We start from the raw sequence: 21,921 nt of genomic DNA, 5'->3' as shown, positions 1-21,921 counted from the left end.
TGGTCTCCTCGAACTCCAAATTCTGTCTCTTCAGCTCAGTAAGACCTTTGAGCTTTGTTTGGGTTTCTGTGCAGAAAGCTTGGGTGATTATAGGACTCACTTCATTTGTTTCTATTCTCTCAGGGATCACTATCTCACATTGCCTGTTGTCTAAAGTTTGAAGATAACTGTTTCACTATTTTGTCCAGTTTCCTAATTATTTTTGGTGGAAGGCAAATCCCACAGCAGTGATTCCATGAGCAGAAGTAGAAGTATCTGTTTTTTTTTTTTTTTTTTTTTTTTTTTTGAGACGGAGCCTTGCTCTTGAAACCCAGGCTAAAGTGCAATGACGTGACCTCGGCTTACTGTAACATCCAATGCCGGGGTTCAAGCTTCTCCTGCCTCAGCCTCCCAAGTAGCTAGGATTACAGAAACCCACCAACACGCCCAGTTAATTTTTGTACTTTTAGTAGAGATGGGGTTTTGCCATGTTGGCCAGGCTGGTCTCAAACTCCTGACCTCAGGTAATCCGCCTGCCTTGGCCTCCCAAAGTGCTGGGATTATAGGCATGAGCCACCACACCCAGCCAACCTACGACTCTTAAGAATAGCTCCAGGGGCCAGGTGCAGTGGCTTGTACCTGTAATCCCAGCACTTTGGGAGGCCAAGGTGGGTGGATCATGAGGTCAGGAGATCGAGACCAGCCTGGCCAACATGGCGAAATCCTGTCTTCACTAAAAATACAAAAAATTAGCTGGGCATGGTGGCGTGTGCCTGTAGTCCCAGCTACCTAGGAGGCTGAGGGCTGAGGTAGGAGAATAGCTTAAACCAGGGAGGCGGAGGTTGCAGTGAGCTGAGATTGCACCACTGCACTCCAGCATGGCGACAGAACAAGACTCTATCTTAAAAAAAAAAAAAAAAATAGCTCCAGGAACACTGAAATGATTTGATTTTTTTTCTTGTTTGTTTTCAGCTTCACTCGAAGCCATAGACAATAGCACAACAGATTAGGCAGAAAGATTACTTTTAAGGAGGTAGTTATATTTATGCTTATTTTAATGCAATATCAAGTTATGGAAAACAAACAGCAATTGAAGGCATACAGCTTTTCATTCAGCTCACTTAAAAACATCACAGCCTTTCTTCTGTAAGCAAAGCACAGAAAAGATGAGTCATTAAAGTGACTGATTATAAATGGCAATCATCAGGGCAGATGTAAGTCATTTTGGTTTAATCAGGCCATTAATTATTAGGGTTTATCAATTAGTTTTATTGAAGGCAAGGGAGCTCAAATGAATACTAGGGCATTGATTTTAACTGTGACATTTTCTCAAAGAAAATACAAATGAGGTGTGTTGAAGCCTGGAATTATGGGTCCTTTTCATAGCACTAAAGAGAAATAAGTTTCTTCTACCGCAACACATAAACCTTTAGTGAAAAAGCAAACTAACTTATTCTCCTTTTGCGTTAAAAATGAAATACCATGTTTAGGTGTTTCCTAATTTAAGGTTTAGGTTTAAGTTATCTTGGCCAAGAGATGAATATCATTTTGGAAATAGTAAGATAAAGGTACAATACAAAGTGACTCGTTTTTAATATCCAATACTCCTTATCTTTTTCATTTTAAAAGATTTAGTCATTTTATGCAGTAGGCTTTTATAGGCATCAAAATAGATTCCTGTGGGTCAGATTCCCTTAAGGGAAGCAGAGTGATGCCCTGGAAAGTGCCCCTGCATACGGACTGTGAGACCGCACGAATCATTTAAACCTCTCTGAGCATACATGTATGTGTGAGTGTGTGTACTCACAACACTCACATGCTCAGTGTTGAGCACACAATTTCACTTAATTCTCATAACAATCCTGAATTCTCACTGACAACCTTGCCAGTGTCAGAAGATTAGATATCATCCCTGATCTTGTACATCATATCCTGTATATGATATACTGATATCTGATAACTTGATATCTGATCTTCCTACACTGACAAGGATGTTAAGAGAAGGAAGTGAGCCCGTGTGCTTAGCACTGCTGGCACAGAGCTAGAGGTCAGTGAAATGCTGAATGAATCAAATGAATGAGAAAAACATTTTGTAAACTTGAATGTACCAAATATACTATAAAGCTACTGCTTTGTAGAATTGGTAATGATGACTTCCACTCTAGGAAATCAGGATGTGGATCATTTAATACACTGGCTCATATCCAAATGCTAAATGAGGTTAACTTTCATTATACCAGCTCCACCTGAAGGCAGGCTTCTTCTAGGATAGCAAGTGTGTTCAGCTGGGATCACAGAAGAGTTAACGTTATACAATCACAACATGTGTCTCCTATCACATTATTGTCCCACTCCTTCAGCGAGATTTCACAGCAAGCTGGGCTTTTTAACAATGATGCAATAAATCTTTGAGTTGCAGCAGTGACAGCCCAAGTAGATAATAGGTGGTTATGATGCAGTTCCATCCAATAACTTGAAGTGCTTAGATGATTATTAGAAAAATATCAGGGAGCAAAAATAATGGAAGAGTGTATTAAAAGGACCTTCAGTCATGCTAAGGATAACAGTAGGTGGTTTTAGGTAAATAAAAATCAGCCTCAAAGTGTCCTTAAAAATTAAGCATAAACCTATTACATAACCTTTGTAGTCACTATGTGGTCATTTTCCTACTCTATCTTTAACAAAGTATGAAACATTGGTTCATTACACTAATCATACACTATATACCAACGGTAAAATAATTATTTCTTCTCAAATCTGATATGTGCTAGATGGCCTGATAAACTATGATTTACAAATATTTAAAGAAATATACCAATTCCACTCCTAGGTATTTACTCAAGAGAAATAAAAATACAGAATCACAAAAAGACTTGTGTATGAAAAGTAGTATTATTCATAATCGTCCCAAAGTGGATACAATGCCAAATGTCCCTCTACTAGTAAATAAGCAGATAAAATGTGATATATCCATACAACGGAATACTATTCAACAATAAAAAGGAATGAACTGCAGACACATGCTATAACACAGACTCATCTCAAAAACATCATGCTAAGTGAAAGAAGTCAGGCACAAAGATTTCATGTGGTATGATTCTGCTTATACAAAATGTCCAGAAAAGGCAAATCTTTTCTAAGAGTCAGAAAGTAAATTAGTGGTTCCCTGGGGCTGAGGACAGGAGCAGGGATTGACTGCAAATGAGCATGAGGATACTTTTTTGGGGTGATGACGATGTTCTAAAACTGGAATATGGTTATGGTTGCACAACTTTATAAACTTAGAAATCACTGAATTGAGTAGGTGAATTTTATGGCATGCAAATTATATATCAAGAAAGCTGTTTTAAAAAATCAACCTCAAAACACAACTTGATTTCTCGTTACCATTACTAATTAATTACTAATAAATAAATTGATAATCCATAGTTTCTGCAAGTGCTTTTGTGGTCACTGTGGTCACTCTCCTACTCTATAACAAAGTATGAAAGATCAGTTAATTACATATAATATACTATATATCAATGGTAAAATGGTTATTTCCTCTTAGAACTGATATGCACTAGGCCTGATAAACTGTGATTACAAATATTTAAACAAAGATACTAATTTTAAAATGTTACTTTTGTGTATTTAAGATTATTTCCAAAAATGACTAAGGCTATGTCTATAAAATGTAAAAACAACTGATTCAAACATGAAAAATTTGATCCACCAACCATAGTTGCCTCAATAACCGTAAGTAACTGCTCTGATTTTCAGGCTGGACTGACTGATTTTTTTCCCCCCACTGAATTGACCAAATCGTCTGTGGAAATTGATATCATGTTGAGACAACCCATGTTGCCACCCATAACTGCTTCGTGCAGGAAACTGTATTTTTACACATTCTGCACCAATTAGTCATTAAACAATCCACAGAAACAGCATCAAGCAGAAGCTTGCTAACAAAGGCCAGAGCCTCAAGAGCATGTGCTTTCCTGAAGTCTTCACAAAAGGGCTCCTCCGCCCACTGCCCAGCCCCTGCCCCCAGCACAATCAGGGGTCAGGGTGGGAGGTTACCCTTGGCTAGGATCTGGCTGGGTGCCAAGGGGGCTGTTCAAAACAAATAAAAGCTCCTTCACAAAACTACAGTTGGAGTTACTTAATGAGCTTTGTATAGGGACCCAAATGGTAATTTCCCGGAAAGATTCCTTTTTTTTTTTTTTGAGATGGAGTCTCACTGGGTCACCAGGCTTGAGTGCAGTGGCACGATCTCATCTCACTGCAACCTCCAACTCCTGGGTGCAAGCGATTCTCCTGCCTCAGCCTCCTGAGTAGCTGGGACTACAGGTGCCCACCACCACGCCCCACTAATTTTTGTATTTTTAGTAGAGATGAGGTTTCTCCATATTGGCCAGGCTGGTCTCAAACTCCTGATCTCATGATCTGATCACCTCGACTTCCCAAAGCATTGAGATTACAGGCATGAGCCACTGCGCCCAGTGTCTGGTAAGATCAGTTCTAAAGAAAATTGTGATTTTGTATCAGCTATATGCTTTCTTCTGTCAGAAAAGAAAAACCATACCAACTGAGGATTCCCTTTTTGCTGTGACCTATTCACATCAGGTGCTGTTGGTATCTCCAACTTCTACTTCTTTTTGGTCTTTGTTTTGTTTCATACTTAAAACACTTAATTTGCTCTGAACTTTTACATGTCTCACTGAATGCTCTTAGAAACAGATATGGTACAATTCTTACAGAAACATTTTTAAATGTGGCATGTGGCTGTTGTGGGATAATAATGGAAGCAGAAATAAACTTCTCTTCAACTTTTTCCCCCCATAAAGCAGTTACACTGTGTGAATACCAGGAAGCCACTCTCAGTTTACCAGGAGCCAGAGGGTGCATTAGCAGGTCTCCACTCCTAGTAACCTCTCCTAGCACTGTGCCTGGGATCTTCAGCAATGCTCTTTCATTATGTTTAATTGTCTTATGAAAAGAAAAAAACCCAATATATCTATCTAGTTATTTCTTGGGGACTGCGTTCTAATGAATGAGAACAGCAGGTACAATTAAATATAGACTATGCTGACATTCTGCATTACAAATTCATCTGTGCACAACAGGAACATACTTAAGAGAAAACCACAATGCAATATAAAAGTTATTCTAATGACTCCATTACATAATAAAGGGTAGGTCATCCAAATATTCTTGCAAAGCCTTAAATAAAATTAAACAACATAATTAGCCATCCTCAATGGCAGTTATTGCCTAGAGTCTCATGATTCAGTTCAGAATGGAGGCAACAAACGTGGCTTTCCTTCTTCAATAAAGGCAGGGGACCTGGGGCATTTACGAGATTAATAACACGGGCAAAAAGGCCTGAGCTTCTCAATTCTCCCTCTCTTAATCCTTTCGTAGTAAGTAAAAGAGATTTCCTTCTAAAGTGGTGAATCTTAAGATTCCTACCTGTGATATGTACATATTCTGGTCAGTGTTTAGGAAAAGCCAGGTCTGGAGGAATGTGTACCTGCACAACCTACTTCCCCAAGTCTAAGATACCACTGACTGTTAAGATTCCTCTTGACTATAAAAGCTTTTTGGGGAAAAAGGAAAGAAAACAAAGGAATACCACATTATATGCATAAATAAGATGTAAGACAGCAGACTTGACTTGGAGTGGTGTGTCCAGAAGACTAATCCTGGTAATTTGTTTTAAATAAATAACAAAAAATTATGGTAGATAACACTTACTTGGCACTTAATATATACCAGGAACTGGGCTAAATACATTATTATCATATGCATTACCTCATTTAATTCTCATTATAACCCTTGATATAGGTACTATTATTAACCCCATTTTACAGAGGAGGAAATTGAGGTTCAAATTAACGAAATTACTTGCCCAAGGACACAAAACTAGAGGCTTCGACTAGTTAAGCTCTTAAGCCTTAACAAACTGCATTATATTTATGAGCTAAATCTTATTGGAACCAATAGGATGGATCATCCCAGCTTTGGCAGTGAATAGTTGGGTGATCTTGGGAATTTCACAAAGAAAATAGCCCAGATGTTTTAAGTTCTTTATACTCACAGGCTAATTTTCTTTTTTTTTTTTTTTTTTTGAGACGGAGTCTCGCTCTGTCGCCCAGGCTGGAGTGCAGTGGCCGGATCTCAGCTCACTGCAAGCTCCGCCTCCCAGGTTTACGCCATTCTCCTGCCTCAGCCTCCTGAGTAGCTGGGACTACAGGCGCCCACCACCACGTCTGGCTAGTTTTTTTTTTTGTTTTTTTTTTTTGTATTTTTTAGTAGAGACGGGGCTTCACCATGTTAGCCAGGATGGTCTCGATCTTCTGACCTCGTGATCCGCCCGCCTCGGCCTCCCAAAGTGCTGGGATTACAGGCTTGAGCCACCGCGCCTGGCCCTCACAGGCTAATTTTCTAAGAAAAGGAGATGTAACAGGAAAGTTTGAGGAACGTTCTAACTATTCCCTCTCACTTAACCTCTTGCTTCTTTTCTTGAGAAATAATTATTTGACATAATAATAGCTGTTATATGCCAGGTACGATGCTATGACCTCAAAGAAGTTAAGAAGCTGACCCAAGGTCACATAGCTAAGATGAATTAAGAGGAAGAACCAGAACTTAAACCTGGGTCTGACCCTAAAACTAGAGCTTTTCCATTAGGCCACCAACCACTTTCCTAAGACTTTTTCTTATGATATTTCCTATAACTAAGCAAATTTTTAGGCTGCTTGAGCCTTGATTTCTTCACCTAAGAATGGGGATACAATAATACCTCCTCAAAAGGTTATTATAACAAATAAAATTATACATACAAGAGAGCTAACACAGTAGCATATACAAGGTACTCAATAAATGACAATATTAGTAAAATGATTAATATTGTTATCATTATGATTGCACCCAATCCAGAATGAACTTAATCTTCCACCAGCAAAAGAGTAGATTGGATTTCCATGGTGCTGATCACCTTCAACCATGCCTTTAGAGAAAGGAAGAGACATGGAGAGCTCTTCCAACTGCTAAAGCTGTCTGTCCATTCTGCTTGGCAAAATGTCCCAAGGATAAATCTCTTACTTTAATACGAGAAAGGGGAACAAAAGATGACTTCTAATTTAGCCACATTACAAAAATTTCAGGAGAAAAACATTGTCCTCAGAAAATTATGATTCAATGTATTCATCCAACAAATATCCACTGGCATACAATCAATGCCATAAATTCCTCCACCAACAGAAATGACCCTATCATTCATCATACAGGTGCTCTCTCTCTCCCTCTGATAAGCTCCTAAACTTCAGGCTTGTGTCAGAGACAAAGCAATGATCAGAGCTATCTGTGGGGCTTGGTGAATCAAACATTCATCCACACTCTGGGGGCATCCTGCTGGGTGGTTGGACAGAAGCTTACCCTAATGGATACTATAAAGACTGGTGAGCCAAAACACACAACGATCACACAATCTGCTTCAAATCCCAATCCCCTGCAAGGCAGAAAGTTTTCAGAGATGGGGACTGGGGAAATAACTACCCTCTTCCATTTGCATTTGTTCCTTGAATGACACAGGACGTCTTTCCTTCTTTCTCCTCTAAGGCTTCCACTGATATTCATTTTCAGAATGGAAGAGGGCAATTTCCCTCTTACTGATTTCCTAAAAGGGATGACTCTGCCTATGATCAAATCCTACCACAGAAGCATGGGAGAGAGAAAAACTAAGTCCAGGACAACCCTCTCTGATTAAGCTGTCCAGAGTCTGAATACAAGCAACTATAGAAAGATGATATATTCTCTTTTTGTTGTTTACATTAAGCTTTTAATTTTGAGATAACTAGAGATTTACATAGTTATCTCAAAGTTTACATTTACAATGGTAAGAAACAACCCAGAGATCTCCTGTGTACCCTCCACCCAGTTTCCCCTAATGGTAACATCTTATAAAACTATAGTATAGTATCACAACCAGGGTATTGACACTGATGGTCAAGATGGAGAACATTTCCATCACCATGAGGATTCCTTGTCTTGCTCCATTGTAAACATTCCCTCTGTCTCCCATCTCATTAACCCCTGGTAACCACTAACGTGCTCTCTCCATTTCTATAATTTTGTCATCTCAAGAATATTATACAAATGGAATCATACACTATGTAACCTTCGTGACTGGCTTTTTCACTCAGCATAATGACCTGGAGATTCATCCAGGTTGTGTGCATCAAGAGTTCACGCCTTTCTATTGCTGAGCAGTAATCCATGGTATAAATGCCCACCGCTTGTTTAACCATTCACCTGCTGGAGGACATCTGAGTTGTTTCCAGTTTTTGGCTATGATGAATAGAGCTGCAATAAACACTTGTGTACAGGTTTTTGTGTGAACAGAAGTCTTCATTTCTCTGGGATAAATGCCCAGGGATACAATTGCTGGGGTCATATGGTAGTGGCATGTCTAGCTTTTTTTTTTTTTTAATGTCAGCAGTGGAGGTGTATCATTTTACATTCCTACCAGTAATGTATTAGTGATCTAATTTTTCTGCATCCTCATTTGCTGTTGTTACTATCTTTTATTTTAGCCATTCTGATAGGTATGTAGTAATATCTCATGGTGGTTTTAATTTTCATTTCCCTAAAGGCTAATGATATTGAACATCTTTTTCATGTGCTTATTTGCCATCTGTGTATACTCTTCAGTGGAATGTCTCTTTGTGTCTTTGCCCATTTTCTAATTGGATTGTTTGTTTTTCTACCATTGAGTTTTGAGAGTTCTTTATATATTCTAGGCACATATTCTTTTAAAAGAATACTTTTAAGACATGTAGCGTTTCTTGTTTCTTGAAAATCACAACGTACTACAAAGACGGAAATACCCCGTGATCACCCAAGGTGAATAGAATGAATGAACAACATGGGGAAAGAGGCTTAATTTCTCGAGATGTTCATTTGTGTGGGTAGTGTCAGAGTTGGAGAAAAACCAACAACCTAGAGTCATAGTTTGTTTAGCCTGTTAATGGGCTAAGTCTTTTCTCTTTTCAAAAACATAAACATTCACAAGTTATAATCTACTATAGCGCTGAATGTGATTAATATTTATTATATTTAAAGGACAATATGGAAATGATTTTTACACAGGAGATAAGGTGCTATCAACACTAGCACTTGCATAACATAAATGCCTCCTTCCAGACCCATCTGATTAAACAGCCTCAGAGCTCAGGGAAGGAAGTATGCACATACTAGCTCTCTCATCATTACACATGGCAACATAAAACCTACTGGGAATTACTCCTTTTTTTTTGAGACAGAGTCTCACTCTGTTGCCCAGGCTGGAGTGCAGTGGCACACTCTCGGCTTACTGCAAGCTCCACCTCCCAGGTTCACACCATTCTCCTGCCTCAGCCTCCTGAGTAGCTGGGACTACAAGCGCCCACCATCACGCCCGACTAATTTTTTGTATTTTCAGTAGAGATGGGGTTTCATGGTGTTAGCCAGGATGGTCTCAATCTCCTGACCTCGTGATCCGCCCACCTCAGCCTCCCAAAGTGCTGGGATTACATGCACGAGCCACCGCACCCAGCTGGGAATGACTCCTTTTAAATTGACTTAGGTTACTCAAACACTAACCAGTTCTTTTAAAAGACTGTTTGGGGCCGGGCACGGTGGCTCACGCCTGTAATCCCAGCACTTTGGGAGGCCGAGACGGGTGGATCACGAGGTCAGGAGATGGAGACCAGCCTGGCTAACACGGTGAAACCCCGTCTCTACTAAAAATACAAAAAATTAGCTGGGCGTGGAGGCACGTGCATGTAGTCCCCGCTACTTGGGAGGCCGGAGTAGGAGAATCGTTTGAACCTGGGAGGCGGAGCTTGCAGTGAGCCAAGATTGTGCCATTGCCCTCCAGCCTGGGCCGCAGAGTGAGACTCTGTCTCAAAAAAACAAACAAACAAAAACTGTTTGATCCTCCAGAAAGCAAAAATATGTCATAGGTTATTTCAAAATTCACTATAATGTATAGTTAAGCACAAATTATGTAGATCTCTGCAAAAAAGACTGTTACAAAGCTTTATGCAAATTATATCTTTTAACAAATCATTAAAAATTAATCAGGTTAGTTTTCTATTGATAGCAATGCTTTCCAAGAATTCTTTTGTTTAAGAATCATTTTATCCAGAAAATAATCATTCCCTAATTTATTTTTGCCACAAATCCCAACTCTTACATGCACTAACATATTATTTTAACTACCACCTTGACATCGAAATTTCTTTCCTAAGGAATTCTAAGTCTTACCTCTACCAAACCATTTCGCTTTTCCCATTTAATAAATATAACAAAATAATTTTGGAATATAATACAAATATTCTTATAACATTTTTAATCTTAAAATTTATACTGATTTTGCTTAAAGGACAATATCAAATATATAACATTTATCTGCCTACACTCGTTTGAACTGTTAACCTCTCACCTTCCAATTTTCTTCAAAATTCCTTCCTTAAAAAGGATGCCCTTAGATGGGACTGTCTTAATACTTCATTTTCAGTGTCCCTGATACTTTAAAAACAGTTACCCTTAAAGACGCCTTTTGATCTGATTACATCAGTCTGGTTTAGAAAGCAACATTTTCTTAGCTAAGGTACACAGCTTTAATTCTCAATTATTTGTTTTATACTTTACTCTCTTATCTTCAGTTTTAAAACATTTCATATTTCCTAGAATTCCCCCCTTTGAAGGAATACCTTAAATAATTTATATACATTAAGCACCCAGAACAGTGCCTCGTACAGAGTACATGCTTAATAAATAGTCATTATTGTTATTATTTTCATCACAAAATCTACTCTTGGAAATTCTCCCCTTTTCTCTTTCTTTTCCTTTATGTCTCTCTGCTTTGCTTTGTTCCCCACCTTATCAACATGTCACACTTCCTTCAGCCACGAAATCACAGAACCCAGAACCTTAGCTCTTGAAGGAATCTGAGTAATCACTCAGCTACTCTTTCACAATATATATGAGGGAACAGAGGCAAAGAGAACAGGAGTGATCTGCCTTTCTGGGGTCACCCAGTGAGGCAGTCAGTCAGTAGGACTGAATTGGGAATGTCGAATAAATCCTTATTCCTTCTTAGAAACTGAGCTTTTAAAATTGTCCAACAGGTTAAGTCAGCTCTGCACATACGCAGTTCTTGGTAATATCTCTGGTGAAAAAATTGGCTTAACTATGGAAAGAACTGTCCAATTTCCAGATGTTTCAAATTGTGCCAATGATAACAGCAACTTCTAAGTTTCTGTTTCACTCCGCACTATCCTCCCTTCTCTGACCCTGTCTCTCTCTTTCTGGCATTGTAGATATCCTTTAAACCACGAGGGTTGGTTTTTTTCTTGGGGTGGGGGTGTTGGCTGGCTGTTTTTTAAGCTACTGAGTTACTAGATCAAACCTAGGTAGGATTTGTCAGGAGTCATGAAGATACAGAAATAATGACAGAATCACCAAGACCCTTTGAAAGAATGCTTTGTCCTTTTGGCAGGGGAATCTTCTTTCTAGAGTGTCTGCTGCACGGCCAAGATGTAAGAGGAGCTTTTCTCTCTAAGTCTGGTTTACTTTTTAATTTTAAAATTTGGTTTACCGAGGCATAATTTATACACAGTAAAATTCACTCACCCTTTTCAGATGCACAGGCCTTTGTTTGCTAAAAAACACATATAATCATGTAACTACCACCAAAATCAAGACACAGAACATTTCCAACATACCAAAATGTTCCTTCATGCCTTTACAGTCAACTCCTCCTCCACTGTTTGTCAACCAGTGATGTTGATGTTCCATCCCATAGGATGGAAGATTGTATTTTGCTTTTTCCATGTATGTATTTTGCCTTTTCCAGAAGGTCATATAAGTGGAATCACACAGCTGGTAACCCTTTGAGTCAGCCTCCTTCATTTAACATGAAGCATCTGATATTCACCTATGTTGTTACATGTATCAGTAGCTCGTTTTATTGCTGAGTAATATCCCACTCTGTGGATGTATTACAGTCTGTTTTTCCATTTACCAGCTGAAAGACATTTGGGTTGTTTCCACTTTGCAGATATTATGAATAAAGCCACTATAAAGAGTTGCCTAAAGTTTTTGTGTGGACGTATGTTTTCATTTATCTTGGGTAAATATCTAGGAAGGGGACTGCTGAATCATGTTGCAAGAAATTGCCAAACTATTTTTCAAAGCAGCTGTACCATTTTATATTTCTACCAGCAATGTATGAGAATTCTAATTGCTGTGTATTCTTGTCAGCACTTTGTATTATCAGGTTTTTTTTTTGTTTCTTTTTTTGAGACGGAGTCTCGCTCTGTAGCCCGGGCTGGAGTGCAGTGGCCGGATCTCAGCTCACTGCAAGCTCCGCCTCCCGGGTTCACGCCATTCTCCTACCTCAGCCTCCCGAGTAGCTGGGACTACAGGCGCCCGCCACCTCGCCCCGCTAGTTTTTTGTATTTTTTTAGTAGAGACGGGGTTTCACCGTGTTAGCCAGGATGGTCTCGATCTCCTGACCTCATGATCCGCCCGTCTCGGCCTCCCAAAGTGCTGGGATTACAGGCTTGAGCCACCGCGCTCGGCCCGTATTATCAGGTTTCTTGTTGTTATCTTTTTTCAGGGAAATAAAGTAGCAAGAAATATTTTTAGCATACTAAACTGTTAGCAATTTAAGCAACCTTGACGCCTCTCTTTCTCTTAAAAGTCACAAGCAATCCATCAGGAAATTCTATCGACTCTACGTTTAAAATATATCCAGAATCACCACTTCTCCCCATCTTTATAACTATCTCCCTGATCTGGGCCCCTGAAACTTACCTGAATTACCAAAACATTTTCCTAACAGCTGATTCTACCTTCCTCCCCCACACTCAGATACAGACACACTGGCCTCTTTGCTGTTCCACTGATACTCCAGGCACATCCTGTGGTGTCTACTCTAACTCTTCCCCCTATATCTACTTGACTACTTCCTGCCCCTTTCAAGCCTTCCTTCCAAACTCATCTTCCCTGTGAGGTTTCCTGATCAATACGTACCTACTCTTTGCCTCCCCTAGGTTCAATCTACTTTTTCTTTTCTATTACTAACAACCCTCTAACACACTCTGTATTTTATTTATTTATTGTGTATAGTATTGTTTAAGGAACGTTTCCCAACCCACTCTATCACTGCTAGAACATGAGTTCTAGGATCACAGAAATCTTTTGTTTCACGTCTTAATGTGTTTCAAGTACTGTGAACAGTGCCTAGAACGTAGTAGGTATAAAATAAATCGTTGCTGAATGACCAAACTAACACTGGCTTTGGTATCTAAGGTAGCACTAATTGGAAAGTCTGTGTGAGGCCAGATTTATAAAAGAGAAAAGCCAAGGGTAGAAAATAAAATTTGTAACATGTACACTGAAACTACAAGGCTTAGTTTCTTTAAACACAAATCTATTTGGGCAGTGTTTGCCTACAGAATTTCTGCAAAAATGTATTTTTAAAAAGTTCTCCTATTGGAGAAAGTAAATGAAACTAACCAGGTTCATATATACAAAAAAACTCCTGGCACACCAACTATACAGGTTTTTTTTTTTCTTCTATAAACTTCTGCATCTGTGTAAGATGGCTCCAGAATGATTGCCAATTTTATTTTCTTAATCTAAGTTCTATTCTCCTTACCCTTGTATTTCTATTTTTTATCCTCAGGGAAAGACAGAGCAGTTACTACTAGGGCATTCTCACATCTTCCAAAGAAATGGCATAGGTGTTAATCTTGTATTTATGTTTGATGTGGGTAATGATGGCTATGACTGGAGCTGTAGGTTTATTAATATGCAGGGCTCTCACCTCATTAGTGGCGATGTATGTTTTGAAGTGAAGCTGCGATGTTTCCTGTAATGTCGGATCTGGCCTAACAGATTTTCTCACTGTTCATTTTCTTTGTTTTTACCCATAGTCAGCACATGCTATGCTTATAGTGCTCTCACAAATGCCTTTTAATAAAGACAACTTTTCAGCAGTGGTTAATTTGGTGGGCATTTCAAACATTTTTAATAATTATGTCCTCATATGGAATTATCACATGTTTGGTTTATTTTAGAGAAAAGATTTTCATAATTTTTGACTCAGTAATATAAAGTATAATAAACTCTCTCCCCGGCTTGGTTTTGGAGTGATGTATTCTTATTAACTGAATAAAGTGATTAATTCATAGTTATAATAAAAACATGCCACATTCTTAGCATTCAATAGTTTATGAAGTCCCTGCACATATATCTCAATCAAATCTTAAAAAGAGCAAAATAAACAACAGTAACACCTGATTGAATATAACATCTGATGATCCATTATGAATAGCAACTGCTGTCCTTCAATTTCCAAAACAATTTCCAATTAACATAATATACTATCAAATAAACTAACTTTTACCAGACTAACAAGCCTCACGAGATGGGTGGTATGCCACTGCTTATTGCTCAGATTTCATTCTACTCTACAGTCCTCACTAGATATACACTATGGGAGAGACTCCAGGTTTTCAAGAGTTTGTTTGGAAGCCATTAACTACCTTTAATAAATTCTGTAATATACTATTTATATATCCACTTTCTATAGCTAAAATCCAGAACCACTGTATTCCAAGGAGGCCATATAAATGTGAGAAATAGTTTGTTCTCTTTTCTCATTAGATACTGAACACGTCTCCATTTCTTAATCTTTTGAAATTTGTGCCCATAAGTACAAAGCAATTTTTTTTTCTACTCTGCTTTTTAAGAACAGCATTAGAAAATGATGATCAGAGGAGAACACAGGTACTTAGACCAAGACAAAGGAGGAAGAGGTAAAGATCACTCATTAGTATTTCTCTTTCACCATCTTCTTTTCACTATCCTCTCAGAACGCCTAAACCGGGCTCCCCAGCCGCTGCAGAAGGACCCCTGTCTTTGATTTGACAATGTGACACATGTTCAGCTAGAATTCCCATCATCATTCATTTAGAGAAAGCAAAAATGAGTACATGTGCTTTTAAGAAGGAACAGCAATGAGCTTATACAGCAAAAGTGCATAAACAAGTATATTACCTATTTAATTGCCTTAGCTGAACTTAAAAGCTCTGATCTTTAATTGCCTGATTGAACTGATCTAAAAAGCTACAATTTTTTAATCAAGAAGAAAATTAAATAGCTTTTTGGTAAATAAAAAGGCATCTTTAATCTTATTTTTATGGAATCCAAGTTATTAAATATGGACAAAACCTCTAAAATATTAAGTTAACAACTACTCAATCTAGGGTAAATTTCTCATTACAATGCTTTACAAAAGTCTTCAGGGACATCCGGCTTATTTGACTCTTCAATAAAAATACATGCTTTTAAGTCTAGAAAGTAAAAGTTTCCATGAATAGCTGGGAAACTCAAAAGCTAAATATGAATATATTTAATGAGGTGTATTACCACAGCATATTTATTTCTGTAGTTGAGTGGCCATAACTACTGGGACATAACTGTTCATCTGCACTGCAGTTCGTTAGTCTTTCCAAGACAGATGTAGGTGCACACTCATTCACTGAAATTCCTTGAGAGGACTTGTCAGCCCTCTACCACTGCTGCTAATCTGTCCCCAACAGATATCTTCTCACAACAAGTGGCATTTCTCTGTAGGAATTGGGCTGGCTGGCACCAACTGAAAAAATAAGTACAGGCCCAGGATTCCCTTTTGAAACCTCTATGCTCTCCATCAGTCAAACCACTGCAGCCCTTGTCCATCACTAACAAAAGAGCCCTTTCTTAGCCCAAGTTGCAACCAGGGATGGAAAAAAGGACCTACTGGCTTCTGACAGGCTCTGGTCAACCAAGTTTGGTCACAGTGATCATAAAGTGATTATACTGAGAATCTGACCCTCGACATTATTTTTAGATCCAGACAAATCCATTTGAAACATGTCTATCAAGATCCCATTTCAAATGAAAATTTTAGTTATTTCTCCCAAACCCAGAGTAAAAATTAAAATCAAAAAAATTTAGATAGAGGAATACGAAAAGGTACATCAACTTATCAGCATGATTTCTAATTTTAAAGAAGAAAAATCAAGATAATGGCAGAATAACTAAAACGTATTTCCCTATCCACCATAGTTCTTTGTGCTACTAAGATTCCTTGCACAAAGTTATAGCTAGAGAGGGATTTCATTATAAGCCAGAATTAACCTGTATGCCCAGAGTACATGATGATCCTAACACTCACTTTCTAATAACACTCGAATTTCCATGGCACTGTCCGTTTAAAGAAAGCTTTGCTATTAAGAATGGATGTTTTCCCTTTAGTTCTTTTGTCAAATGGATGGCAGATGTCCATTTTAAAAAAATCAATAAAATTTTGAGAACTGACCATTGGGTTAATTCTTATTAAAATGGCTGTCACCACTTTATGGGTTGCTGGGTGTGGGGAGGTAAAAGTACAGGGAATAGAAACAATATAAGTTATACAATGTTAAATATTGTTACCTCTTACTCTTGGTAGTCAAAAATGCTCAATTTTTCTTTCATCCACCAAATGTGTTTACACACTTATTTATACCCAGAGAAAGTAATACTAACAAAACTCACTCTCCCTACACTTACCTTTCGCACCAACTATACTCTAGAAATGGAGTGGACTGGCTTTAAAAAGAAATCTAGTTTATGATTTCATTTAGTCAGAATAAATACCTTCAAAAACCTGAATATTTTATTTGTCAAAATCTAGATACCCTTATTAAAAAGAAGGAGCAGGATTTCAGAAGAGATGTGGAATCACTAGGATATTAAAACCACCACAAAAGAAAACAACCTGTAGTGACAGATATGACATCACAGTTGAAAATATCAGTTGTTTTCTCCATCTCACAGTTTACACTCTTAAAAAAAAAACTTTCCTTTAATCATATCTAATGTGTATGCTGTTCCATTCCCCAAATGCACATAAAGCTAAGATGAGCAGATGTGTAAAATTAAACAGCACTGTTAGTAACACTAGGCCTTGAAGTTGCTTTGTTAAAGTCTCTTTCTCACTTAATAATTTGCTCCAAATGAATTAAGATATTTTAGAAACATTAAAAAAACAAAAGGAGATTCCTTTTGCAATATTCAACAGTTATCTGATTATTCTCTCATGTGTTCTGTTACCGGACAAGGGGACTATTCCTGATGCTTCCACCAATATCTTATTTAAAGTTTTACTTTTGGCCAGGCGCAGTGGCTCACATCTGAATCCTAGCACTCTGGGAGGCCAAGGTAGGAGGATTGCTTGAGGCTAGGGGTTTAACACCAACCTGGCCAACATAGCAAGATCCCATCTTTAAAAAAAATTAAAAATAAAGTTTTTCTTTCCAGGTATGTGAAGCAATCTCTTAAGGAACAGTGTGTGATACTATCTGAAATGTTACTAGAAGGAAGGATGTAACTGTACAGAAAGCAAAGGTTTTGCATTAACAAGAGTTAAGTAAGACAAACAAGATCCTGTTATTTTCAAATACTATGAAATATCTTTTTACAAGTTTGACAAAGGTGATTCACAAAAACACGCTACCAAGTTTATAATCTAAATGAGAGCAGTTGATGGAGAAAACAAGAAAAATAACATTTATAAAGCAGCCATCTTTTTGAGTACCAGATGTATCAGCTGGCTTAAATGTCAGAACACTTACTTTAAAAATCAAGGTATCTGGAGAGACCCAACCCCACCCAATTAAGCCCAAGCTTATAAGCCCAGCACATACCTCTATGTAAAATCTTTAAACTCCACAAATAAGTAAGGCCTTTAACAACCTAAATTTAGGAAAAAGAAAACAGTACAATTATCAATTATGGTTTTTATAAGGAACTTTCCATATTTAAATATATCAACATTTTTTTTTGAGACAGGGTATCACCCTGTCACCTAGGCTGAAGTGCTGTGGGGTACAATCACTGCTCACTGTAGCCTTGACCTCCTGGGCTCAAGCAATCCTCCCCCTTCAGCTGCCTGAGTAGCTGGGACCACAGATGTGTACCACCACGCCTGGCTATTTTTTTTTTCGGTAGAAACAGGGATCTCACTAATGTTGCCTAAGCTGGTCTTGAACTCCTAGGCTTAAGTGATCCTCCTGCCTCAGCCTCCCAAAGTGCTGGGATTACAGGCGTAAGCCACCACGCCTGGCCTAACTCTTCCTTTAAAACTCTGTCAATCAATAAGCATTTACTGAACATCTCCCGTTTCTGTGTGAGGCTTTGCGGGAAAACCAAATGCAAAAGCCACAGTTCCTACCTTTAATGAGCTTATAATCTTCTGAAGATAAGGTACTCCAAATGAAAGAAATAAGTGCATGTGTATATAAAATAATCTGGAAGTACCTATGCTGAATTCATAATGATGCTAAGCCAGGCAAGGAGACGGACAGGAAAAACGGACAATGGCTTTCTTAATTTTCTATACTTCTCTGTGTAAAACTTTTTCTGAAGTCAGGACACTTATGACCAAGGAGAAACTTTTCTTCTGAGACAAGATCTCACTCTGTTGCCCAGGCTGGAGTGCAGTGGTGCAATCATAGCACACTGTAACCTCAAACTCCTGGGATCAAACAATCCTCCCATCTCAGCCTCCTGAGTAGATGGGACTACAGGTGCACACCACCACACCCTGCTAATTTTAAAATATTTTTTGTAGAGATGTGATCTTGTTTTGTTGTCCAGGCTGGTCTTGAACTCCTGGCCTCAAGGGATCCTCCTGCCTTGGCCTCCCAAATCCCTGGGACTACAGGTGGGAGTCACCATGCCTGGCCTGGAGAGACATTTTTAAAAAGTCAACTGATGAAATAAGGCAGTGGGTAGAATAGAAACTGCTTTTCCCATCAGGAGTCAGAAAGGTTTACTAAGGTGTTGTGTCTTGAGTAACGGATTTAACTTAAATGAAAAAAAGAGAAGGAAGTGTTTAGGTGAAGGTAAAAATATATAATCAAAGTATTGGGGCAATATACTCTTCCAAAATATCAAAGTCATGAAAGACAAAGACTGAGGCATTAGAGAGACATGACAACCAAATGCAAAGAATAATCCTAAACTTCCAGAACCAGAATTTTTTTTCTTTGGTCTATACAGGGTATTATTGGACAATTGGTGGAATTCAAATAAGGGCTGTTGAGTAGATAATAATATTGCATCAATACTAGTTTCCTGATTTTAATCAGTGATTACGTAAGATAATGTGTTTGTTCTTAGGAAACAGATACCTAACATATTTTGGGATAAAGGCCATGGTATCTGTAACTTATTCTCAAATGTTTCAGGAAAAAATATGTTTATAGATTTTTAACCAAATGTGGTAAACTGTTAACAACTAGGGAATATAGGTGAAGCATCTGTGGGAATTTTTTGTATTAGTCTCACAACTTTTCTATAAGATTAAAATAATCTCAAAACAAAAAGGTCCCCCCAAATTTATAAAGTATATTGGAGTAGGAAAGAACGAAGTATATCAAGATGGTCCTCACAAGCCAGTCTGGCTAGCGCAAAGCATATATGTTGACAAGGCAAGGTATTAAAAAGGCAGGTCAAGGAAATAAAATGAGAAAATACAAACATCTGAATTAGATTTGCAGTTTTCACTTTCATAGCATGAGTTAAGAGTAATTAGTTGAATGAGATACTGAGAAAAAGGTGTTTTCATGACCCTAAGTATATGGGTTACAAGTACTCCCTTCTATGTGGAAAATTTAATCAGTGGTCACCATTAAAAACTTAAAAAATCTTTACATATAAATTGCTGTAAAAGGAAATGCACATGTTTTATTCATAACCATTGACCCTATATGCACATGAGTGTGAACTTACCAATTTCAAGGTTGACTATTCATAATTTGACACCAGATACACTGAACAAATCACTACTAGTCAAAATTTACTGTAAGATTTAAAAGTATTCATCATTATAGAGAATTCCGGGTAAGTCAGGACTATAAGAACAAGAAAACCTACCATTACCATGAGAAGTAACTGAGTGGTTTACATATCTTGAAAATGGTAAGAAGTGCGTTAGGGGCTAAATATGCAAGGATTCGAGTTGATCAAGGAAGCCTAAGAGCAACTGTAAAATAAGAAATGCAATGGGAGAAAGCCAATTTCCAAAAGATCTAGAAGACAAAAATCTGTATCAATTAATACTGAGCAGAGGTTAACATATTTTAATTGTTCTCAAAGGGTGCAATGTGCTCCTGAAAGATTTGCTTACATAGATTCATCAATCCCGGTATATGTTTGTCTATTTTAAGAGAACAGCATACATTTTTATAGCAAATGACTTCTTCCAGAGTTTGGAAATAACTGGCATTACAATAAAACACATGTATTCTGGACAGGAAGACAATACAGCAAGAAAATATCAAAATATTAATAATGATAATTTTATCACAGAAGGAAACATAACAAAAATATTTCTTTAAATGTTTATAAAAAGTAACATCCATAACGATAACAATTTTCTCTCTGAGTAATAGGAGGAGGTCATCTTATTTAGCATGGAGGTGATCATCTTCTCCGTTCTGAGGAAGTAGGGTTAAAATTTTCAACTTAGAAGCTTAGCTGCATGTTATAAAAACTATCCATTAAAGATAGCTCACCACTAAAAATTGGTTCCATACAAAATGAATTTTCAGAAAACATGTAAGGAAAGGCAATCCAATATATTCTGATTATCAGGTAGAAAAAGTAAAACAAATACTGATTTTATAATATTTGCTAAAATTATTCACTCTGTTAGAGATTCAAAAAGAAAATATTCTTATTCTTTGTCAAAATACACTACATTTTCCTTTAGAAACATGTAAATTCTGGTGAAAAAGGAGCTAGAAATCTGTGAACTGAAAAATCTAAAGGATATTATTGGTATTCAGTAGGCTGGGTTTCACAACAATGACTTGACAAAGCCTTGACACTAAAAGTACTTATATCTGTTGTCAATCACTCGCTCCTTGACATGTCAAGTGCACCTCCTTTCAGGGACAACTTCAATCAACATTAGCACTCAAAATACAGTACACAATGTCACTGCTTCAGAAATGAGAAGAGAAACAGAATGTGTTGGGTGGCAGGGAAAGGCAGAAAGGCATTCATTCCTCTTTATAGGAGACCATATTCAAATGGATAGTAGAGAAAAACCACTGAGTCACTGAGCAAGTTGGAAGGCTGAAACCAGGTATGTATAAATTCCTTGGGGGGGGGGGAAGTCTCTTGCCATACATTTTACAGGAGAAAATTTGAATAACATATCACAGAGGTCGACAGAGGTCCATGCTGTAATGAACCTTGGACCTATGAATCTGCCTTGCATGCCAGATTATTAGACCCTGGAAAATAAAGTTAATTTGGGAAAAGAGAGATACCTAAAGACATGAAAAGAATCTGAAGCAATTGTGTTGCTCCATTATTTTCTCATTCATAAGTCTCTTTTTTTATTTTTTAGCCTAGCTCTTTCTTTCACTCTTGCCTCTATTTTTTTTTTTTTTTTTTCTCTCATTCTGTTAGGAGAACACACTGAGAAAGCAAGGGGTCTGGTGTCAGACAGCCCTGTGTTCAAATTTGTACTGACTAATTAGATGATAACTCTGGGCAAGCTGGTTAACTTTTCCAAACCTCATCTTGCATGTGCACAGAGTATGTTCAATAATCCACACTTTACATGGTGGCTGTAAAGACTAAATGACATAATATTTGTATAGACAGCATGCATTAGTGATTAGCACAGGAAGTATTCAATATACACCGATTTTCCCACTCTCTCTTTCTGATTCTGTTGCTTTTCACTTGGCAATAGCACCCTTGTGCTTTCTTGGCCTCAATGAGGGAACTCAAGGGAAAGATGTTGATGCCATCTTCAGTACACTTTTGGAGAGATGACCAAGGATACTGGGAACA

At 37.8% G+C, this 21,921-nt stretch overlaps 1 protein-coding gene across 7 annotated transcripts in view; it reads right to left on the bottom strand.

Annotated features, from left to right (window-relative positions):
- MAP2K5 (mitogen-activated protein kinase kinase 5) overlaps positions 1–21,921 on the bottom strand; it is a 261,654-nt gene that overhangs the window by 126,255 nt on the left and 113,478 nt on the right. For all 7 annotated transcript variants that reach the window (XM_050796342.1, XM_050796344.1, XM_050796343.1 and 4 more), the window contains exon 13: positions 17,754–17,802. In XM_050796342.1, coding sequence (XP_050652299.1) covers positions 17,754–17,802 — 49 coding nt within the window. The remainder of the gene's footprint in view (positions 1–17,753; positions 17,803–21,921) is intronic.

Source organism: Macaca thibetana, chromosome 7 (assembly GCF_024542745.1).
Source record: "Macaca thibetana thibetana isolate TM-01 chromosome 7, ASM2454274v1, whole genome shotgun sequence".
NCBI classification, from domain to species: Eukaryota; Metazoa; Chordata; class Mammalia; order Primates; family Cercopithecidae; genus Macaca; species Macaca thibetana.
The sequence above is the reverse complement of the archived record's forward strand: the minus strand, read 5'-3'. Positions and strand labels throughout refer to the sequence as shown.